General features: G+C 37.6%; 1 protein-coding gene across 1 annotated transcript in view; it reads right to left on the reverse strand.

Annotated features, from left to right (window-relative positions):
• The window catches only part of CEP112 (centrosomal protein 112), a 223,309-nt gene that overhangs the window by 181,945 nt on the left and 15,963 nt on the right, over positions 1-25,401 (reverse strand). The window contains exons 5-8 of the mRNA XM_015816958.1: positions 12,676-12,762; positions 8,203-8,302; positions 6,204-6,322; positions 1,699-1,842 (exon numbers count right to left, since the gene is read on the reverse strand). Coding sequence (XP_015672444.1) covers positions 1,699-1,842; positions 6,204-6,322; positions 8,203-8,302; positions 12,676-12,762 — 450 coding nt within the window. The remainder of the gene's footprint in view (positions 1-1,698; positions 1,843-6,203; positions 6,323-8,202; positions 8,303-12,675; positions 12,763-25,401) is intronic.

Here is a 25,401-nt window from a genome sequence, read left to right on the forward strand (position 1 = left end):
TTCCTGACAATCCTCTCCAGGCTGCGGTCATCCCTGCTGCTTGTGCACCTTTTTCTTCCACACTTTTCCCTTCCACATAACTTTCTATTAATGTGCTTTGATACAGCACTTTGGGAACATCCAACTTCTTTTGCAATTACCTTTTGAGGCTTTCCCTCCTTATGGAGGGTGTCAATGATGGTTTTCTGCACAACTGTCAAGTCAGCAGTCTTTCCCATGATTGTGATTCTGACTGAACCAGACTGAGAGACCATTTAAAGGCTCAGGAACCCTTTGCAGGTGTTATGGCTTAATTAGCTGATTAGAGTGGGACACTTTGAGCCTAGAATATTGAACCTTTTCACAATATTCTAATTTTCTGAGATTGTGGATTTGGGGTTTTTATGAGCTGTAAGCCATAATCATCTCACTTATGACACATCATGGCTTGAACTATCTTGCTTTGGATGTAATGAGTCTATCTCATATATTAGGTTCACCTTTTAAGTTGCATTACTGAAATAAATGAACTTTTGCATGATATTCTAATTTTTCGAGTTTCACCTGTAGATTTGACTTAAGAAATATCACTTCAGAGTCCTTGGTGCTAATCTGTCCAGAAATCTATTTTATATATGACATGTCCCCCTTCCTTCCATTATACTTATTCTTAATTTTCCCTCCATTTTTTCTGGGGTATTATATTATAAGCTTAGAAAATATTTGAATTTTTTATTATGACTGAATGATAAAATGTAGTCTGACACTTAAAAAAAACTATTAGATTGTTTAGATTTACTTGCCAAATAATGTTCATTATTGAATGCTAAATTAGGAAATAGTAAATCAAGAAAAATATAGATGCCGAAAATGACTAATTTTTAAAGTCACTTGCAAAATCAGTAACTAGCAATATATTGCTACATAGCCATAATTATTTCAAGATATAAATATTTTTAATATCAGCCCCAAATAGTATATAATGGAAAAATCCTTGTTCCAAATATGTAATTTATAAATCTCATCACTCAGCAAATGTTGTTAGTGCTCAACAAACGACATTTCATGAAAAACAGATAGGGGAGGGAGTCTGAAATAGTCAGAAAAGAGAAACTAATTTTCAGTGACAGTATAGTCTTTCATCTTAAGCCATGCCTTGAACTCTACCTTGTTTAATTATTAAAATCAGGAGCTGCTGTGCAAGATCTGTCTGCTTTTGATGGTTCTTAAATTCAATCCTGCTGACAGACTGTATCCATTTCTTACCATATATATTGTTACATATAAGAAGCTTTGAGTACTAATTTTTTTCCCAACACAATCTTCATTAACAAGAAATGTTTGAATAAGCTTTAAGAGCAACATCAAACTATTTTTCTATAAATATGTAACACTGATAAAAAAAATGTTTAAACAGACTTGATTTGGCACACACAAACATTTTCTTTATGAAATCCACATACACACTTTACCATATGCTGCATCAAAAGAAGAACACCGATACATAAAGCCTCAAACCCAGCTGTCTGGGTGAAGAACAGAGATAGACTTCTGCATTCAAGTTGGTACATTATCTTCAATGTCGTTTGAAAAAGGAATTGATGAAAAGACCTTGTATACAGATGAAGAATTATTTTGGAATGCTGGCAGTCCCCTTTTAAGAAGGCTGCCAGGTGGAGTGTGAAAAAAAAGTATTTGTGGTCATAACGTAACACTTACAGTTGTTTTGGTCTCTGCCAAATATTCTGCTTCCATTTTACTTAAACGTACATTTGTATCCTCCAGCAATTCTTGGATATTTTCTGTGTGTTTTTTCTGAAGATTAAACTTGTCTTTTTCCATCTCAGCTACCGCATTATGGAGCTACAAAGATAAATACAGTCCACAAACATAGAACAATTAAGGGAGAATTCAATACTATGAAAGCTTTTGAACTTTCTTTGATTTATATCACAACTTCTCATTCAGGAGCTGAGGAAGGCATATATTATTCAAATTTTAAAAATATACTTCTGTAAACATATGCTATCTATGATGTTTCCTAAATTTTTAAAAGCTAATTGTATCACTTAATAGACATGTATCTAAATTAATAACTGCATAATAATAACTGCAGCCTGATAGCCTCGTGGTGAAGATGCTCGCCTCTCATTTGGAAGGTTGAGAGTTCAATCCTAAGTGGCGGCAGACGTTTCTCTCTCAAGGAGCAAAGAGAAAATATCTACTGCAAATTCCACATAGGTATCTGGAAAGGCATCAGGCCAGTAAAGAAAAAAAAAATGTAAGGCTTAAATGAAGTAGGTCAGCTATACATAATCAGTATCAAGAATGTCTTCTTCCATATTTGGACACCTTAAACAAATCCAGGCAATCAGTTCATTTGCGAACAAAAAGCTTGACAATATTTTGCCATAAAGTTGAAGTTAAATTAAAAAGTCAAGCTAATGCCTTATCAAGGATTATCCATATTGCTAACCTTTATTTTGGAATTGACAGAATTAATTAATCATAGTACCAGCTTAGGCTATGCAAACAGCTTAGCTATTTTAACACCAGAACCCTGCGAAAAACCCACTGTGGTTTCTTCCTGGTGGGAATCAATAACAGAAGCAATCTATCTATCTCTTGCAAGAGAAGAAAAGTGTTAGTCTATACCGACAAAACATCAGGAGGAATCTAGTAGCACTTTTTCCAAAAGGCTGATGCCTTTTGTGAGCTGCAGTTCATTTCATCAGAGGCACAGAGTGGCTATATGCAGTGAATGGGTAACCTCCCATTACTCAAGCAGCACACGCTTGACCCCCAACAATATAGCTACATGTCGACTGACAGGCAAGATTGCAAAAAGACTGCCAGACAGGCAAAGCCATAATAACTTTAAATGTATATACAGTATACACTTAAAACAACCCACAACCTTTTCCTTTTGACTACAGGAGGTGGGGATAAAGACCTTTTCCTGAGGAAAAGGACATTTTCCTTTCCTCTTTTCTTTCTTAAAAAAAATCTTTTCTTGAGATAAATGAGAAAGCAGCAGCTGCGAGCAGTTTACCTGGAAGGGAGGGTAAAATGGACAAAATGCCTGGAAGAGAGAAAAAAAAAGACATTGCTTAAAGATCAAGCAAGATGGAGACTGGAAATAGTCACTTGGTTTCAGTGAGCCAGTTTGCAGGAGCAAGAAAGAGGTAAGCAATATCTGAGCAGAAGAAAACCATGACAAGTATGAAGCTAATCGTCTCTGGGAGTGACATGATTGAAAATCCTCCGAGAGCAGAAAACAAGACTGGCTCAAGCAGGGAGGAGGCAGAGATTCCAAGTGAATAGATGAACTGGTTGGGTCCTATAGTAAGACCAGAGCTGATTGTCTACCGGCTGAAAACGAGATCAGCAGCCTAACTGTAATCCATAAATCTCTAGGGAGAAAACAGGCGCTAAGAGGAAGTGTTCCTAAAACCTTGATTGAGGTTTATAATCTATGAAAGTCAAGGATTAGTCAGGATCAGTGAGCTGGAGAAGTGAGCTGGGGGAAATCCTTTCTCTCTGAGGTAAAGTAAAAGTTACAAGGAAGGAACGCCTTTGGGTTTCAGATACACATACACTCATCTGCCCTATGCACCCTGAGAGCCTGGATCTACAGTATCTGCTAATTGTTTCAAGGAATCTGTGGCCAATTTTTCTATCAGAAATGCACTATTTACATGCAAACTCCATTCATACATGTTTAGTTCCATGTATACTACTTTAGTCACAGATCCTGCCCATTTGGATTTCTGTCCCATCTCCCCGATAGTATCTCGTGGAAAATTTATGTTTGAAGGAATGTGACTATCAACAAGAAATATCTTATTTCATCCAGCTATAATTCTCTGGGCATTTTATAACATAAAGCTAAAAGAAAGTTTTCCTGTTCCTGTTCCTTTTTCATATATTTAATAAATTAATTTTTAAATCATACGACTGATATTTTTCTTTCAACTTTTCAAAACAGTAATACTGCTGTTCTCTGATTACAAGGAACTGAGGCTACAGAGTTTATTTTCTATTACTTATTACTACCATGATCTTTATCATTTTATTACTATTCCTACTTTATGGGAATAATAAGGCTACAAGAGGCTAATCTGTCTCACAAACTGCTGTGGAAGATTGGGAGCAGAGGAAAGACATTACTTTGCTCCAGGAAGCTGGGTGGTAGCAGCAGGAAATTCTACATACCCAATAACCAAAGTAGGGCTGAAAGAAAGTACTATTTATTTACCACACATCCCACTTTCAGATTTCACAAAATCTGAAAACATAAAACAGTGTCATGCTATTAAACCATTGCAACAAGATAAACCTACACTAGTGCACATCTAATTGTAGTATTTTATAACAGCATTCTCACTGTCCTCATGAGAAATTTATATGCAGGCCAGGAAGCCACAGTACAGACAGAATATGGTGAAACAGACTGGCTCATGGTTAGCAAAGGAGTGTGATAAGGCTATATATTCTTCTCTTATTTGTTCAAACTTTACGCTGAATATGTATTAAGGAAAATGAATGTGGTTTTAAAACTGGAGGAAGGAACCTCAATAACCTCTACTATGCTATCACTACCATGATAGCCGAAAATGAAAAGGATCTGCAAGCCCTAGAACTAAAATTCAAAAAAACACCATGAAAAAAAAATGGAATTAAAATTAAACATAAAAAAGATCAACCTAATGAGAATAGGTAGAACAACCAGCCTTAGACCTAAAATGAAGTTAAAAGTGGTAGATAGCTTCTGCCTTCAACGATCAACCATCAACAGTAAAAAAAAAAAAGTCCAGATGTGCTGCAAGCAAACACTAGGTAGAGTAGTCATAAGAGCCTTGAAAAATAGAGTCAAATGTTATGATGTGTTTTTTCCAATAAAATTCAGAATAGTGCAAGCCATGATATTCCCTATGACACTCTATGGAAGTGAAAGTTGGACTTTAAAGAAGCAGAATAGGAAGAATATTGACACCTTTGAACTTTGGTCTTAGAGAAGATTCCTGAGAATAATGTGGAAAGCCAGGAAAACACTCCTATAGATCTTTGAACAACTTAACCCAGAGTCCTCACTCAAGGCACAAATGACCAAGCTCAAATTAACCTATTTTGGACACATTATGTAAAGACCCAACTTTCTGAAAAAGGCTGTAATGCTGGGAAAGGTAGAAAGGAAAGAAGACGAGGACGAGCAGCAGCATGGTGGATGGATTCAGTTATATGACGATCAGTGCATCATTAGGAGACTTGAAAGAACAGGTTAGGGATAGATAATCATGGAGAAAATCTATTTATGTGGTCACTAGGAGTCAAAAACAGCACACAATCAATCAATTAATAACAGCATTTTCCAATACAATGTTCTTCAGATTTACTGTGACAACAATTTTCATTACTTTGAAGAAGAAGAATTTGTAAAGACATAGGAATTTGGATTTGTTGAGTTTTCATAGGTAATCTTCATAGCTATTTATAATTACTCCAATTTTGAATCATACTTAAATTAATCCTCCCTCTGGTTTCATCACAACATTTTCAGAATTACTCATGCTAGCATATTTTTATGTGCATTGTGTTTTGCTATATAAAACCACTGTTCATACTTAAGATTTCACTTAATGAGAATTATAAACCATGTAAACAGAAACATTTTATGGAAATTGTATACAAAATTAATTTTATTTATTTATTTATTTATTTATTAATTTAATTTATACCCCGCCCTTCTCCTCATGGGACTCAGGGCGGCTAACAGCCTCATAAAAACTACAATACAAATACAATAATTAAAAGCCGAATTAAAAGAAATATTTAAACAGGCCGATCATTAAAATTGTCCTTAAAAATCCCCTAAAAAACCCCGCTAAAATTCCCTNCGAGTCCCTCCCAACACCGCCCGCGCGGCCGCATTCTGGACCAGTTGAAGCCTCCGGGTGCTCCTCAAGGGGAGCCCCATGTAGAGAGCATTACAGTAGTCCAGGCGGGAGGTAACGAGGGCATGAGTGACCGTGCGCAGAGCGTCCCGGTCCAGAAAAGGCCGCAACTGGTGGATCAGGCGTACCTGATAAAACGCCCATGTACCCATTTTAATGTTTTCACTGACTAATCAGTAACTGATTTAAAATTTGATGTTCCCAATTAAATCAGGCAAGAGCTTTTGTGTTTTGTTTTGTTTTTTCATTACACTAACAAACAAAAATTACCTTTTTCTCCCATTCATTGTTCAGGGAATCTGTACTGTGCTCACATAACTTTTTTAACTCCAGAATTTGTTTCTCTTGAGCTTCTCTGATGACTTGTGACTCACGAACAAGTGTCTGAACTGTCAGAAAATAAAAACAACAAAATAAAATACTTGAGTTGATATTTAGGCTATTCTTTTTAGAAAGAGAGATGTATGTTATTGCTGATTTCAGTAATTTTCAAGCATTGTTCTTTAACATATGAAAATTGTCCTCAGTTGTATTTTTAAAGAAATAACTGAAAAATGTATAAAACAATCATAAACAAATTCATCATGATGTTTGGAATAATATTCTGATTGAATTTTATTTAAAAAAATAATTGTTTCTTCTATTGTTTCTTACCAAAGTTTAAATATATTTGCTTAAAAATTAAACCTTATTCCATTGGTCAGTGCTTTTTGATAGACTGGATAACAATTACCAGTCTATAGATTATCTCCACATCTATAATTACAGAATAGAATAGAATTTTTATTACAGTCACTGACCAGTATTGAAAACAGAAACACACTTAAAATAAAGTAAAAAAAAAAACCAAGATAAAATTTTACAATTGGTGATGGGTTCATTGATGGACAATCCAAGTCTGTCTAATTACAGGCAGTATAATAAAATTTAACTATGGTCAAGAAGACTAAATCAGCTCTGAGATAAAAAGTGAAGCAACATAATTTTGCTGTGAGTTCCCACTGACCCCTATAGTGAAACACTAGAAATAGCAACTTAGAACAGCTCTTCCAAGCTAGGAATGTATGAAGTTGAGTACATTATACACATCCTACTACCCTAATAAATAATTTCTACTTAAACAATCAAGCAAGCAAAAATAGAACTATAATAGCAAAATGACAATACAATCCTTTGGGAATTGAGAATGTCAATGCAATTCAAGCCAGGCACAGCCTGATCAAAGCACAAGAACGAAAACACAACATGCAAATCGCCACTTCAAATTTTGGATGACACAAGAAGAGCCGAACTGGATAAAAATAATGTCATGTTTAGTCCAGAATTCTGTTCCCACAGTGAAAATGTTTCCAATCAGCCCCTTTTTGTGCTTCACATTAACTTGTACCAAAAATAATGTTTTTTCCTATGGTAACATATAGCAGTTCAGATTAAATCTTACCCCTCATGAATTTGTCAACTCTTCAGGTTAGTTGCCTTCAGAACGATAGCATTATGGTACCATTATGCTTGTGGTATCAAATTCATACAATAAATACATTGCATCAGAATATATATAATTTACTAAAATTTTAACAAATTGGGTTTATTTACATCCAGATGTGAGAAATATTGTGAGTCTCTGATGAAGGACTATGTGTCTAATTTGATATGACTGACAACTCTATTCTAGTTAAACAGAATTTCAATCTGTCAGTTGTTTAGAAAAATGGTAGAGAATAATATATTCTCTCAAACTGCCTTCTGAGATCTAGATATCATCACTGGATATCTACCAAAATACATTAATGGTATGCCATTTTAGCATACCATGGGTGCCTGTTAGGAAAAGCAAGAGTCAAATAAAGCCATGGGTAGCATCACTTAGGGCACTAGTAAAACCTAAAACAATTTTTCCCAACCACAAATCCTCCAAATGTATTCAAATTCAAATTTTGAATTTTCAGAAATAGTCATACTGGCTAAGAATTCAGGGAATCAAAGTACATATATCTCGAGAAAGTTTAGGTTGATGAAAGCTCTCTTAAAGGCATTGTTTCCTAACATGCCTTTTCTTACTCTTCAGTTAAAAAAAAAAAAAAACAGAAGCCAATTTCCTCAAAATCATGCAATGCTTTATCTCAGAAGTTTTCCATCCCTAATCAAGAATGTGTTTTCCTTTGCATTTTGCTTGTTAAGAGAAAATTAGGTGAAATATAAACAAACAGGCAAGAAACAAACATCATTCATGCAGTTTTCAAGATCAATACAAAATTGGAAAATTGGACACCTTTTTTTTCAAGCTTCTGAATAGTCTCTTCAGCTTCATTCTGTTTTGTTCTATACAAGCTCTTCAGTACCTCAATTTCATTGTTTTTTCTATCCAGAATCTATAGCAAAAATATAAACACAGCAACATTGAGAAATGTGCATTTTTCATGAGGTAATCTCATAATATTTTTTTGAAAAAAAAACAACAGTGAACTGAGAATCTTACTGTTAAAGAGTTATTTAGCTTTGGTTTCAATTATCTTTAGTGAAAGAACACCTGAAAAACAAGGAAAACATTATACCTAAAACTGATGGAAATTTCTTTCTTCAAGGCATCCATATCCTTTTACAATCTTACAAAGAATTTTGAAGATTAACACATTCTAAAGGGCACCTTTAAAATACCAGTTAGAGTATTATTCTAAATGTTCTGCTTAAATCATCTGAGATTCCCAACAAGAAAAAAACCTTCAAACAAAGGGCACATTTAAGATTTACAGAACTGGTGTTCAGTTTGCAAACTAACAAGGAGGAAAAAAAGGATTTGTTGTTACTGTAAAATACCACTGGACTTGCACAGCATGTAGCCTTGTGTATCTTGACAGCGCTTTTTAAAAATTCAATAAATGACCACTGCCAAAAGTTGCCATTACAAAAAAGGATCCACTGCTACCCCAAAGACATATTGACAAGTGCCTTCAAAACTTATTGATATACCTGTTCCATTGCTGGGTGCATGCCACTAGTCATCAAACACTGGTTGGTATGCCAGGTATCAATGTGGCCCTTTCCCCTCTATAGGTTATGCAGCTCTGCCATACGACATTTCATCTAGAAACTCTACTATCAGTCAACATACTTCAAAAAGAAATAAATGGCAATGTCTGTATTATAAGCCCTCTTTTAGAACTTCCAAAAGTATGATATTTTATTTACATACATTTGGTAATCAGTTTAGTCTTTTTATGTTCTCAAATAAGCATTATTCTCCATATCATATTTTCTGGTAACAACTTCATTTTTTAAATTCTTTTTTTCCCCTCTACTCATATCTCTATCAATTCAGGACTGTCTGTATGTTGTGAAATTAAAGAATTTTCATCATGTCTTCTGACTGCTAATATGTGTTTGTGGATAAGTACTGCCAGCTTTCTGCTTGTTTGTCCTACATAGTGGTTGTTGTAGTCCTTACATTGTATGTTGTAGATGACTCCTGTTTTTTCTTCTGGGGTTGCTGGGTCTTTTGGTCTGCTTAGGATGTTTTGAGGGGCTTTAGGTTGGCTTGTATGCTACCCTGATTCCATGAGGTTGTAGTAGTCTGTTGGTGGTTTCTGAGATATTCTTGAAGTATGGCAGTGTAATTCTTGTTAGTTTGTTTACATCAGACGTGTCAAACTCGCGACGTCATGTGACATCGCACAACATATCGGAGCTTTTTCGCCATTGCCGGCAATGGGGTAGGCGCGGCTCCGGTATGATGAAACCGGCCCGCGGGCCAGCAGTTTGACACCCCTGGTTTAGATTATGTTGTTTGGGTTAAGTGCTCATGGACTTTTTGATAAAGTTGAGTGGATATCCATTTTGTTGGAATATGTTGTATAGATGATCTATTTCCTTTTTCTGCTATTCCGGGTTGCTGCATACACATCTATACATGCAAAGATTTGTGGCTGCCTTTCAACGTCCTTTTCAGTTTTCTTATTTTCATGGAAAGTCTGGATGCCAGACAAGATTACATGGTAGTACTAATAGTAGATAAAATCAATGCAATTCACATCAAATACTTCTCATATTAAATACCAATATATATCTATTTTACTCAACTTCATATATTCAGGATTCTTACTCACAGCTCAATCATGAACTGGAAGAAGTTAGCCAACAAATATTTCCACTGACAAGGAACACTTTCCTTAATAAACAAAAGTTTTTGACACTTTTTTAAAATTGGTTCTCTTTACCCAGTTTTAGCCCTTTGTGTGGAAAACAGATCAAATTTTACATTGTATTTACTCAGAAATATTAAACATTCAAAAGAGTTAATATTTTCATCAATAAAACAACTACATCCAATATTATTGGATACCATTTAGAATATATCTGACAGGTATTTTCTACAGAAGTGATTTTAGATTCAATTGAGGTTGCAGAATTTCCTACAATATAAGCTTTAGTCCCTGTGAAATAGATCCATGGCCCTCCTGACTTTTCCAAGCAGCTAAGGAAGGGGTGATGGCTAAATCTAGTACTTCTTTGAAGGAGGAAGCACTGAAAGAGGCAGTGGGTACATTCTCTCCTGAGATTTCTTTCAATTCAGCCATGCAGACAACCTCTTTTAATCTTCCTTTTTTAATGGAAGACTTTGGATAATCCTGGAGTAAGCAGATTAGCCAGCCTCCAGACCAAGTCTTGGAACAGAAACGGCACTCTTTACTCCAGCAGATTATCTTTTCCTTGGGCCTGAAGGGAGGTGAACCACTGAATCCTTCCATAACATCTAACTCAAGCCCTCATCACTTCAAGATGGGATTATTGCAAAGTTTTACTTAGGATTGTGTCTGAAGACCATTCAGAAACTGTAGTTAGTTCAGAACGTAACAACCTACTTAAGAGTGGTTAAGAACTGCTACAGTGGGACTGCACTGGTGCCATAGATACTGCACTGACTTCCTAAGTTTCCAGGTACATGTGCTGGTTATTATCTGTAAGCATTTTAAGGCTGGGTTTGCACAAGACCTCCTCATCCTGTATAATCTACCCAAGAAGCAATATTCCAAATTCCCTCCGCCAAATGGTATGAGAGGAGAGAGAATCTGGAAGTATGACTTCTCAGGGACAGCTCTGGTGCTATGAAATAGTGTGCCCCAGAAGTTAGGATGGCTGGCTATCCAGAATACGAGGGATAATGCAACACTCTCCAGAACTCTATTTTTTAATTGTAAATTATGAAACTGACATTATGATTTTCTTATATGTGGATTATAATTGAATATTATTTGTTGGTTTGTTTTTCACATTTCTGAAGTGCCATCTCCCTCAAAGAGGAATTATTATATTTGGAATCTGAATATCATTATATTTATATTGGTTGGTGTGTGTATGAGTGAAAATACAAATGCAGCAAGCTCAAATGCTGATTACCGTGTTTCCCCAAAAGTTAGACCCAGCCCGATAGTTAGCCCTAACTTGATTTTTGGGGGTGGGTCTAATATAAGCCCTACTCCAAAACTAAGCCCTAGTTTTGGGGTGAGGCACATCCCTAAAAATCAAGATAGGGGAGAGTGAAGCTGTTCCAGCGCCCCGCATCTGTTTACCTTACTGGTAGGACCACCACAGCCAGACCTCCCACACCCCGACATCTGGCATGCCCTGCTTGATTTCTTCTGTGGCCACTTGCCGCCACTTGTGGCCGGCCACCATATGGCGCATTGCACCGTTGCCACTCCTCCAGGCAGGACGCCGCATGGCGCTTCAGGCTGTTTCTGTTGCTCGCGGCAGGAGGCCATGTGGCGCTTTGGGCTGTTTCCGCTGCAGAAACAGCCCAAACAGCCATGCAGCATCCTGCCACAAGCAGCAGAAGCGGCGCAAAGCACCATGTGGCGTCCTGCCGGGAGGACGGCAATAGCGCAATGTGCCACATGGCATCTGGCCGCAAGTGGCAGCAAGTGGCCAAAGTCAAGCAGTGGCACGGCAGGTGTCAGGGTGTGGGAGGCCTGGCTGCGGTGGTCCCAAGGTAAGACATTTTCCGAAATTAAGACCTAGTGCTCCTTTGGAGGCAAAAAATATATAAGACCGTGTCTTCATTTCAGGGAAACAAGTCATTGTCAACTCTTAGCACAAATAGATTTTCTCCATGATGTGCCTAACTTAGTCCTACATACAAATATCTTTGATGTATCTGTGTAAACCAACTGATTTAGCAAAATGAAGCCATTTCCAGTCCTAAAACAGATGAGCTATTGATGGTCAGGGGACTTACTTTTTGGTAAATGAAAGTAGTGCTTATTTCATTAACACAGAATGATAAGCGAATGACAGATTTTCTCCTTCTATCTCTGCAAGGTTTGGGGATTTCTTTTCTCCTTTGATTTTAAATTATTTTAACTTTTCAGTACAAAATGTCACAAAATTGCATTGCCAAATCTTGGCGCTTTTAGATAGATAGTATACCAGGATGCAAAAAAAGGGTTCAGTGACAAATATTATTCTATGCCTCAGGTTAGGCACCCATCATAAAATAATTGTTCTGAAATGACAGGAAATGCAATAATGATGGCAAACGATGTGATATTTTCCTTATAGTCATTAATGCATCATTAAGACTCATTATTTCAATTTATAAGAATCTGTTACTATCAATGTTTAAATGCAGCCAATGGAATGCTAATGCCAATATTCAGATGTTACATAGGAATTTTATATTAGATATTTCTTTGTGTTACAAGTATTACACAAAAATCTCCACCATATCCTTTGAATTAATATACTGTACCTTTTGAACATCTGCATCGTGCTTCTGCTGTAATTTAAGTTTTTCTTCATGAAGTCTAGCTTCCATCAATTTTGATTTCATCTCCAGCTGCAAATTGGATGTTGCACATACTGATCAGTTTTACAGATGACACTTAACCCTTCCCTATAAATCAAAACAGCTTCAAGAACCTTTACATCTAAAATAACAAAGACCCACTGGCAATTTATCTAGCCTTCTGTGAATAGAACACAAATGGGTTGATCTTTCTCTGATGATGAACTAAAGAGTCACAAATCTTACAGATAATTAATTTCCTTGGGATAGAGAAGCCGTTTTGATTCAGTCAAGCGTCTACAAGGTCATCTCTTGGTCACAAAAGAATGCTTTTTGACAAATTGGTTAATATTTATTTTAAAATGTATTTAAGGAAACCTTGTGAATACATACCAATAAAACTAAGCATTGCTTATTTGGGCTAACATTAGCCAACCAGCAATGATACCTTTTTTCTGACTGTTCACTGTTTTTTTAATCCTCATATATTAATATATTGGCCTCATCCTACACACCTACCAGTTTGGTTGGGATTCTCATCTCTGTCCTTTAGCACTTGACATCCTGCCTCAGCTGTTCCTAACAACTTATACAGGAAGAAGAAGAGGCAAAATAATAATAGACAAATCAGCATGGCTCATTTTCAACTGAAAACCACAGCTAAGTATCTTGAACCAGGATAGATTTGTTTTAAGAACCTCCTTTTCTTTTACTAATTATATCATTGAGAAATGCACTATAAATCAACAGCCACATCCAGAGTAGAGTTTGCAAAGAAGAAGAAAAATGCTAAAAAAATTCTTTTATTCAGGGCTGCTCTGCAGAGCCTTAGGAAGCTGTAGACCCTTCGCAGAGCTTTGGAAAAGTAAGGGCAGCTCTCCTTTTCTTTTTTTTCCTCTATGAAGCCAGCTCAGGAGCACAGGAAAAGGGACATTTTCAGATGCTGCAGCCAAGGGCTGGTTTTAATATTTTTCTTCTTCTTCCTCTTCCTAAAGTGCCAGGCTGAGAGGATTACATTGTTTCAGGCAATGCCTATTTTCACAATAGATGTTCTATTTAAGAATAGCAAAAAGATATATCTAAATTTATATTTCAAGGGAAAAAACCAAGAGTTAATATAAAGTGTTATAAGATCCAAAGGAAAGAGGAGGATTGGGTTTACTGGATTTAAAATTGTATTTCACTGCTTGCTGTTTGGTCTGGATGAAAGAGTAAGTGTTGCTGAGAAATAAGAGACTTTTACACTTGGAAGGTAAGGTTTGGGTGGCATTTATGGTATCATAAAAATAATCCTAGATAAAGTTCTGTTTATACAAATATTGTATAATATTCTTATCTAAAGAAATGTATATAAAGTAATATACAGATAAACACTTTTTGCATATTCATGTTATTTATGACAGTATCCCCTTCTTATAACTTTAATATCATTTATTTTCTTCTTTTTCTTTTAACAACTTATATGCCAACCACTTCCCTTTCCCCTACATACTTTGTTTTATCTTTTGCAAATAGTGATTTTTTTTGTTGCACTTATACTCTATGTTAAGCATTTGTAATTCATAATTAATCCAAGATTTTAGAAAAGTGAATATTTGTACTGCCTAATGTGGCGTCTTCTCCAATGTCTTGTATCTGTTCTGGCATTTGTTTAGTTTCATCTGTCACTGTCACTTCCCTTTGTGTCTTGTCCAATTCTTAATTTTTTTCAAAAAAATCTTTTGCTTTCTGCAGAGTTCAACCCAAATTTCTATTGTTTGAGGGTAAAAATCACCCATTGCAGCACACCACCTAAATGGAATTTTCTTGTTTGTCAGAAAAGGTACGATTACATTTGTATTATCAATACTCATCCTAGTATTAAAATGCTTCTGTAGAAATTAATCTCTTGTTTTCTTCCCGACAAAGTGTACAGGGACATCCCCTGGACCATTTTTGCAAAATGCATATTGATCCTTTAGCTTAAATCAATCTGTCTATCAACATTGTCTTCCTCCCAATCCAGAAATCCAGACAGAGACTTAAGGATCTTTTCTCTAATGTCATTGTTCTAATTCTTAAAACAAAATTATTTTTCTCTCAATTTCAGTAATGCCAGATTGCCCAAGTCATTCTCTGTATTTATAACTTCTGTCTTAGTTTCCAAAACCTGTACTGTGTCAGTAACTTGTTTCAAATCTGCAGCCAGTTATCCTCAGATTCAATTTTCTTAACTTCTTCTTTCAGATCTTTTTTCATCGCTGCAAATCCATTTACTTTTTAACTGTTGCAGACATATTTTTACCAAATTCTTCAAATAGTTTCTTCAATAAATCTGATACAATACCCTTATCAGTAAGTTGTTCTAGTGAACCTGCGTGTCCTTCTCCCATTTTGGCAGCTTTTCTTATGGTTGCCATGGTGAGAAAGTGAAAGTATGTCAGTTACTATGGTGAGAAAAAAGTTAGGATTCTTGTTTTATTCTGCTTTTCTTTTCTCTATCCTGCCAATTAGCTTTCCAAAGTCACAATCAAACAGTTTAGCTCTTGTCTTCTTGTTTTCCAAAATCCACCAATTATTACTGTCCTTTTATATAAACAGTCACCTTCCCACAGTAGTCTGGTCTGTTAGTCTATTCAAATTTTCAAAGATATTTTTGTCAAAGAAAAAAAACATATATATATATATATATTTTAAAAAATCACTGTCCTCCTTTTCCATTTGAAGCTTTCTAATATCACAATCTTGCCTTTGTAATCCTTTAAAATAGGGTTTTTTCCTCTTAATTTCAAAAAGAAGACACTCATCTTGATTCTTTAAACTTTATTGCTGTTCGAAATATGTCTATTAGAACAGATTGTAAAACAAACCATAAACTTATTAAGAAGGTGAGGTTTTTTAAAGCAATGGATGGAAACTAATCAAGGAGAGATGCCAGCTAGAACTAAGGAGAAATTTCCTGACTGTTAGAACAATTAATCAGTGGAACAACCTGCCTCCAGATGTTGTCAATGCTGCAAAACTGGAAGTTTTTAAGAAGAGATTGGACAACCATTTGTCTGAAATGGTATAGGGCAGTGATGGCGAACCTTTTAGAGACCGAGTGCCCAAAAACTGGCCCCGCACCGCTCTACCCCCTGCCCCCACCCCGCCTGCCCACAGGGCCACTCACCACCTCCAGGGCCCGCCACAGATCGCACAGCAGCGCCATGGCTGCCATGCCCTCTGTCCGCGCCCCGCAGCATCAACTGTGCGCAATGGGGCAATTAGGGCAGAGTCTTGTGTATGCTGTCTGGCTGCACTGCTCCGCGTGGGCCATGCTCGGGGGTGACTCTCCTCCAGGGGGACTGCTGGTGAGGAGGGGGTCGCGGGGGAGGCAAGGCTGGGGCAATGGCACGTGTACCAAAGAGAGGGCTCCGAGTGCCACCTCTGGCACCCATGCCATAGGTTTGCCACCACTGGTATAGGTTTTCTGCCTGAGCAGTGGGTTGGACCAGATGACCTCCAAGGTCCCTTCCAACTCGGTTATTTTGAAAGTCAAATGTCCATAAAAAAGCTATCCAACAATTTAGAGTAAATACTCAACTCCCAAGATACTTGACTTATCATCAACTGCAAGAAAAGTAAATTTCTGCATTTTTTGTAAGAAGCTGTTCTTCCAGAGTACAAATGGACTATTCCCTCAATTTCTCTTTCTTCTGGAGTAATTTTCTATCAGCCAGAATCAACTTTTGGCTGGCAATTCCATCATTGTCCATCTAACTGGCCATAACATCTCATCTGGAAGCTGAATACTCCTGAAATATCTTATTTTATTTTTATAATTAAAGACCCAGTACTACTCCCTTTATTTAGATAATATCTTTATTTTTAAACTTTTCCTACATTCAAGAATAGAAATATTACTGAACATTTTTTCTTAAATTGTTTACAGAGTATTCATATATATTTGTAATTAAGTTTACAGAATAATTTCTCACATTATGAAACATTTTAATTATGGCAAAACTCCACTATATTTAATGTGGATTCAGCCACAGAATGACGTATCGGCAATAAAAATGTTATAAAGGCAGAATTAAAAGATACATCTCTGGAGATTGTACCAAGTTTGACGGAGACTGTGCAAGCAGCCAAATCCTATATGCAGAGCAAGGAAGAAACCAAGCTTCAATTCCAAGGATTTGTCACATAGGCCAATTTTTAATACTCAAGTAATAAGTAAACTAGGCAGAGAATATAACTCTTAAAGTATGATTACAGCCAAGCGATTACTCTTACTGTGAAATGCAGTAATCCTAATCACTGTTGTAATGGTTATATACTATATGAAAACTTAGCACAAAATAGTTAACATTTATAACATGTTTTCAGAGCAACAGATACGGAGGGTTGAATGACTTTTGGGAAGTATGGTCTGAGAAGAAGGAGCAAGTGGTGAAAAAAAGGACAGAAATTTAATATCGAATTATCCCCTGAAAGAACTAGAATGACCTTTAGAATTTTGTATTTGTGTGTTTTTAGCCTGATTACATGTATATGATTTTAAACCTCTTAATACCAAAGGCGCATAACTTTAGAATAATTCATTATACTGACCCACGCACTTTGCCCTCCTGTACCCACCATGAGCAACCTGGCCAAGGAGAGCGAGCACAGCAGTAGCAGCCTTAAGGAGGAGGTAAGTGCAGCTGGGTGCCCCCTCGGAGAAGTGGGGCTGGGCTAGGCTGCGGGATCCTGGTGCCGTGGGAGCTCGAGAGCCAGGTTGGGCACTTGACTTCTGCTGCCCAGGGCTCTAGGCAGTCTGTGCCACTGTCCAGGGATGAGTGCCGCAGAGCTATCCTATGTGATTGCCACGTACCCCTCTCTGGCCTTACCACATGGCGGAGAGGGCGACTGGGAGCTAGCCGATGCTCAGCTTGTGCCACCACGTGCTCCCATCTCTCCTTTTGTCCCACAGGCTGGGCGTGCCCTGGGGCGCTAGGCTTACAGAACTCCATGGCCCGAGTGAGGAGAGATGAGGCCCTGCAAAGTGTGGCGAGGTGTGGTGAGGCGTTGCCCAGCAAAGGAGAGCCAGACAAGAAGAGGAGAGGCCTGGCAGAGTGGGGCATGGCCGGGCGTGACGGGCTAAGGAAGGGCGGGGCAGGGTGAGGCAAATGATCTGCAGTTGCTGCTACGCAGCACCAGCACCTGAGCGCTCGCAGTTTCTTGTTTGTGCACCAGGGCGACACCCAGTCAGGTTGGGGTGGGCCAGGGTTGGGGCAGTGGGGGCCAGTCCCTTGCCATTTCGGGGACAGCACTGGGGGCCAAATCTGGGCCCTTTGCGGGCTGGTTGCGGCCCATGGGCCTTGTGTTTGACATGTTTGATTTAGGCAAACAACATGTGAATCATAAAAATATATTCCTAAAAAAACCACTTAAAATGTAAAATGGATATTTGAAATTATTTTTATCAAAATGTTTGCATGTACAATATTTTTATCATTGCCATTGTTCATTCTTCTGTGTTTCTGTCATTGTTTATGCTCTTTCCAGAGCACTATGAAGCAACTATGTCTTCCAGACATGCAAACACTACTGATTTCAAACATCTGTTCTGTCCCTACAATTAAAGCTATTAAGAGTGAAACCAATACATTTAATTTTATATTTGTGCGTGTTAGCTCTTTCTATACACATGCCTTTTAAAAAAAATTAAATGCACAAATACTTAAAAAAGTTGCTTCATTTTTATATCCTGCCTGCTTATAATCTGGGATGAAACATAAGTTATTTACTTCAACACAGTCTCACTGAGAAGTAACACATCCCCACAGTCCTGTTACAGTGCAAAGCATTTGAGCTTATCCATAGAGGAGATGCATTTTTTCCCTAACACCAGAAACATGTCCTATTAAATTGGGAGATGATCTGGGAGCATTTCCATTTCGGAAGGACTCCAAGACATTCAAGGCTGGGGAAAAAAAACTCAAACAGCCCTTTATGCAGAAGTCAAGAATATAGACATTTTACTTAAAGTCTTTAGAATGGATAGTAGAATTTAGCTGAATTGTTTATATTCATTCACTAAAATGTAATGATCGTTGTGCATCCACTGACCCAGAAGATTCTGACACCAAGGAGCAGACAGATTTCAACTTGAGGAAGCTGCAGGGAATCAAACACTTGTGGCTGAACTGGCTGGCAATCATACAAAGTAGCTGCACCCAGTCTGAGGATGAGGAACAGGAGCTGGAGTGTCTGGCCAGTCTAAGAGAATAGTGCCTAGTTATAGGGCAAGCAAAACAACGGTGTTCAGTCCATCTTTTTGCCAGCTTCACCATTGTGGACTCTATTAACAAGCTTTTGTTACTAATTAGTGTTACTAATCACTAACCTAATTTCTTTCATTAGAAACAACTAAGCAACCAATCTGAATTCTGTGTTCTTGACATCATGATCCTCTGATATCTTCAAATTCTGTGTTTCTGGCCCAAGACCAGCTGAAGACCCATCAACAATGCTTAGACAAGGGATCCACAACGACCAGGCTATGGCCCAGTACCAGACAGCGGCCCATTTGAACCAGGTTGCGCAAGCAGCAGGCAAGCACACAAAACCATCCCCTCTCCACCCCCACCACTGCTGCTGGTCTCTGGAGCCGGAAGGGTTGGGAACTGCTGGTTTAGACCACTGAATTATAACTTCAGCAAGCTGCTTTGGATTCTATTGGAAATTAATTGCAGGCAAGCTCTCCAGGGACTTTCTCTGTACTGGGCATACATTTGCACAAATATCTTGCTTACCCCTGCCTAAATTTGTGTAGTATTAAATAAAACCTATTGCAAATTACTTCTCTGCATTTGCATGTGACTGGCCCAGAAACTAAGAGAATCACATCACTTCCAAAATATGTCATATTTAAGATCATACCAACACAGAGAGAGAAAGAGAGAGACAGAGATAGAGACAGAGACAGAGGTAGGTTTGCTTCCTGTCCTGTCTTCAATTTAGCAGGAAAATCTCACATAAGCATTCTTCTTATTGGGCCCACAGGAACAAGTCTAACAGAGTCTCTATCTTTACACAGAGGCAGCCATTAACTATGGCTGCTGCTACTGCTGTCAGAGATGTGTTGATACTCTCCAACAACCATGGAAGTAAGATATAATGGAGTAAACAGAGAGGAGCATAGAAAGTGCTCCTGGGGGGGGGGGAGGAGAGAAGAAAGGGAGGCAGAAAGCAATGAAATAATTTGCTTTCCTGATCCTAGTTTGCTCAGTAGCAGCTAGGCCTGGGTACTTAAGAGAGAATGAAAGAAGTAGGAGCACAAGCAAAAATTACTAATTCTGATGAGAATTAGTGAATCTACAGAAGATGTTTTACAAATCAATATTACCTTGTGTCAAAAAAGAGAAAAGTGGTTAGCTAGGAAAGGTTCTATTTCTATATCTAGCCAAAGCAGAAATTGCCAGGGAGCACAAAGTCCCATGTTTGCACAGGGTGGTCCTGCAATAGCCCTGCAATTTCTTGGCTTCCTGAACATTTCTCTTCTATACAACATAGAATGTTTTCAATTCAATCTTTCTTACGGTCACGGACCAGCACAAACATAGAATGTTTGAATGGGAGGTTCTTTGGTTTCATGGAAAATACCACCTTCCTGCTGGATCATCTTGATTCCATTTTAGCTCAGCAACAGGTTCACCCTGAGATGGGGGCCTGTGCTATGAGTATATAGGTTTGAATAAATAATTAAGGATATAGAAATCAAATAAACAAACAAACAAATAAAATATCCTCATTGCTTTTGAGAGTGAGATGAGCAGCATATAAATTTAATAAATAAATAAATGGGTCACCTGAGAGCTGGAGCAAGGAGAATGTGGAAATGAGCTCTAAATTTATAATGCTACCAAGTATTAAAAGTTACATTTATTAATGCTATTTAAGCTACGTGAACGTTGTTGCAAAATAAAAACAACCAAATATCACATTTTCAATGGGAGAAAGTATAATAACAAATCATATTAATTTAGCTTATTTCTGATGTATCTATAGATTTTTTTTTTAAATGCTGAAGAGAAAATAAATTTGTTTCAATTAATTTAGTTTATTTAGGACATATGCTATTTTTATGTTACTAGTTAGTGTATAACTAAAGACTAACAAAATATTTTGAAGAACATTTTGCAGAAGCCAAACGTCTAATAGTTTAGAATCAGCAACAAAATTTTTACAGACAGTAACATTTTCTGGAAGTAATTGATGCTAAGATGTCGATCTGATCAATCCTATGTTACATCAAGATATAAATAAATGCATTTCTAAGACACATTTCTATGCTCTACCGAAGATACTGAGCTTGTCAATCAGCATTACAAGAAGTAGATTTTTTTCTTTTTTATTAAAGCAAAAAGTTATCCCAGTGTGTTTGAAAAAGGTTAATAGATGAGTCCTTGCCCGTCAGAGATGACATAAAAAGTATTATGAAGGAGAAAACATAAGCATTCATATTTGTATATGCTTTCACGCCTGTAAGTAAACAGGTTCTCTGCACCTGCTCCCTCATTACTCTAGAGATGGCCTCCTGCTTATTTAGATGTTCTTCCAAAAAGGCAACAGTGCATTTTAACAAAGCAGCCATTTTGAGGAGATAAAATGTAATGCACATTCTCAAAACTGCAAAAATTCAAACTGTTCTCAAAAGTATGAAAACTCAAAATGGAAACCTGAATCTTGTCAACAGATGTTCATTTAATCGAAAGTCAATGATACATTCCTGGGTGGAGTGCTGTAGAGTTCTTTCGCTCTCTACCGCCTCCTTTTCATTATCTTACATAAAACCATGAGCAATGTTATCTGCCAGATTTGGAGTTCAGTATCATCGGTGTGCTGTGGGTAGAAAAGACTTCGCACAACTTCATTAGATGTACCAGTTGCACCCTTTCCTAGATTGGGAGGGGGGGCTTCAGAAAGTCACTCATGCCCATCACCTTATGGCTCGATTACTGCAATGCTCTCTATATGGGGATGCACTTGAAATCCACCTGGAAACTTCAATTGATCCAGCATGTGGCAGTGAGAACAGTTAACGGGTATGTGTTGTTATGTCTATTTAACACCTCTGCTTCGTGGGCTGCCGTTTGCTTCCAGATGCATTTCAAACTGCTGGTTATTACTTGATACTTACCCCTACTTGGCATAGGGCCTGACTACTTGAGGAACTGCCTGTATTCCATAACAGTGTGTGTATGTATGTATGTATATATGTATGTATGTATTAAGAATAATACTAAAACCAAATGAGTGATTCCTCGGTATATTCATATCGAACAGCGAACAAACTTGATCACCAGGAAAAATTATAAAACTATAAAGGTTTTAATAGATAAAAAACCAAGCTTTCGGCGGTATCTTCCGACATCGTCAGGGCCAAATGCCACTCTCCCATGGACTGGCATTTGGCCCTGACGATGTCGGAAGATACCGACGAAAGCTTGGTTTTTTATCTATTAAAACTTTTATAGTTTTATAATTTTTCCTGGTGATCAAGTTTGTTCGCTGTTCGGTATGTATGTATGTATATGTATGCACACATGTAATGTATATATGTACTACACACATACACACACATATATAATGTATATACTATATGTATATCTATACACACACATACACAGAGAGAGCGAGACAGAGAGAGAGAGAGACAGAGAGAGAGAGACAGAGAGAGAGAGAGACAGAGAGAGAGAGACAGAGAGAGAGAGACAGACAGACAGAGATTTATTATTGTAAGCCACCCAGAGTTACCCAGTGGTAAAATGGGCAGCCAACAAATTTTATAAATAAAATAAAAACTGACCCACTGATTAAATTCTGCCAGGTTGGTGCATCCTGGCTTCCTTCAATTAAAGACTGGCATCTCTCAGGATCTATTCTAGAACTATTCCTCAGTAGCAGTGCCCACCCACTAGAGCAAAATTCCCTCCAAGATATGGATGGATTCTGCTCTTTGTTTGGAAGAGACATGAAGATCTGGCTCTTTACCCCAGCCTTCAGCAAGGGAAAGTGTGACTTCATTGTGCTTGCCACCTTTTATCTTTATTATTGATTTTATTGTAAATTGATTGTGACCTGTCCAAAATCATTGAAAGTTGGGCAGTGTACAATTTATTATACACACAAAAATGTGAAATGTATTATTACAGTTGGCCACACAATCAACCAGACGTTTAGACCAGATTTGGCATTTTTATCGACCTATCAAGTCCTTCTCAGTTGTCAGACAGTGTTAAGGGTATTGCCATAGGATGTAAGTTCTTCCAAATAAAGTTGCCTTTTGCCACTGGCTGGTGGTCATTTGATCAATGCCAATGATGTTCAAGTGATAAGCCAGATGTTTGGGGATTGCACCCAAGGTACCTATTACTATCACTACTATATTTGCTTTCTTTTGCTACAGTCATTTTAGTTCTATTTGCAGTTTTTTGTATTTTGTGATTTTCTCTAGTTCTTTGTCTTCTCTTTTGCTTTTCTCCAGCTACTGTAATATCCATTATTCAGATTTATCTTTCTTACCAACAACTGTTAAATCAGAATACATACACACAGACACACACAGACACACACTATGCAAAAGAGATGTTTACGTGCCATCAAATCATTGTCAGCTCTGTGCAACCATGTAGTTTCACTATACAAGAAAAACTTCAGATACAAAGGTAGGCCAAGTCAAGAGACATGCATGATAGATATTCCAAAAATGTTCATTATAGTAAGGCAGATAACAGAATTTTGAAAGTTTGTTCCAAATTGCTCACTGTTCTATTCTATACCAAGTAAAATCAAAACAGGATTATTTTGAATTTTCTTTTCATACTACCCTCTCTCTCAGAACCATATAGTCTTTTCTTCAAGTCCCTCCTTAAAGGTTCATTGATTCCTTTCGAAGGCCAGCTCTAAATTCCTTTATGAATCAGGATGCTCCCTGAACAGACTGGAACTGTCTTGTTACCATTATACAAGTTTCAAGGTATAAACCACTGACTGCAATATAATGCAAATCAGAAATTGAAAGAACATAGCTATATACACACACACCCCAGTCTACTTTCTGTGGTAAGTAAAACCAAGTTCTCACAAGAATGCATCAGCAAAATGGATTATAAACTGTAAAAACATAGTGACATGATTGTCGTTTCATTTTTGGCAGGATATCAAATAAAACAGATATTAAATCTTCAACGGGTTTAATTCACCTTGTGAAGGTTCTGTTTTCCAAGGATTGGACACAACATAATGTAGCAAATCTGCACACAATCATTTCTTGCAGCACACGCCTTCCACAGCAATAGGCTCTTGATCAATTCCCCCCTTCTAGAACTTTGCAAGGTGCTGCTGTCTTGTAAATAGGTCTTTAATATTCAGTCCTTTATACTTAATCTTTTAATATCCAATTCAAACCAGTCTCAAAAGTCTATAAAATAGTATGCAACCTTTGCTTTTTTCCAAAAGTTCTTGCATTAGTTGGGATGAGGTGCTGTTTCAGTGTGATTGTCTATTTATTCATTTACTAATCAAATTTATATGGACATCCATCTCATGGAAAGTGATTCTGGACAGCATACAACAGTCCAGTAAAAACAGTAAATAAATTGTTCCTTTTCCAGTAACAGTAAAATAAACCAATAAAATAAATTGTTCCTTTTCTAGTTGTTACTGAACTCCTAGCTAAGTTCCAAGCTCCAGGCAGAACTCCCACCAGGATATGCTGCTAACCATATTCTGGTTAGCTTGTGGTCCAGGCAGTTAAATGATAATCCTCTTGCCACTTATAATAGCTGCCAATCTCCAAATGTCACCTACACTTTTCTATCTGTATGCCATTTGCTTATTACCTTTCTTCTTACACCTCTCCCCATTTGTTTTTAGCATTTGCTTTTGTAAGCTAAGGGCCTGGATGGGTTAAGGCTTCCCCTGGACATCAGCACATCCCTGAAAACACAAGGGTATGACAGTTATCATAGGCAGCTGCAATGGTGGCTTGAATGCTTGTGAGTGAATGTATGAACTCAAAAGGAACATAGAGATGGGAAGCATTTCTGCCTGGCTGCAGCAGCTTTTCCAAAGCACCCCCAACTTCATTGCCTTACATACCTATAAATGTTTTAAATCAAAACAGAAAAATATATACTACTTTTTGCAGTAGTATGATCACCTGACCATTATGGTCTTTGAGGATCCCAATAACAAAAAGGTTGATAGGCATTTCGCTAGACCTTTCTCCAGAGTGAAGTTCTTGAGAGGCAATGACTTGATATAGGTAGATTCACTTACCAATTGCCTTGTTCAGCGACTGTTCAAAGTTACAACAGTACTGGAAAAAATCCATTAAACCAATGTCCACATTTATAATGTTTGCCACGTCCCCGGTCATGTGATCCCCATTGCAATACATACTGTCTTATGCCTGATCTATTTTCTTTTTTTTCCCCTCTCCTTGCAAAATAGAGATTAGAGAGGAAGAGATTACAAGAAAGTAAGCAGGCACACAATGGGGAATCCACATCAAAAGGAATGCACTAGTGCAGGCATTCAGCCAGTCTGTCTGCTTACTCTCTTGTAATCTCTTCCTCTCCAATCTCTCTGCACTGCAAAGGGAGAAGGGGGGAAGGGAGAGGCCTACAGAGATCACTTGTGGTTCTCCCCCCCCCCCCCCCCCCCCCCCCCCCC

Source organism: Protobothrops mucrosquamatus, unplaced genomic scaffold (genome assembly GCF_001527695.2).
Source record: "Protobothrops mucrosquamatus isolate PMUCROS unplaced genomic scaffold, P.Mucros_1.0 scaffold_123, whole genome shotgun sequence".
Taxonomy (NCBI): domain Eukaryota; kingdom Metazoa; phylum Chordata; class Lepidosauria; order Squamata; family Viperidae; genus Protobothrops; species Protobothrops mucrosquamatus.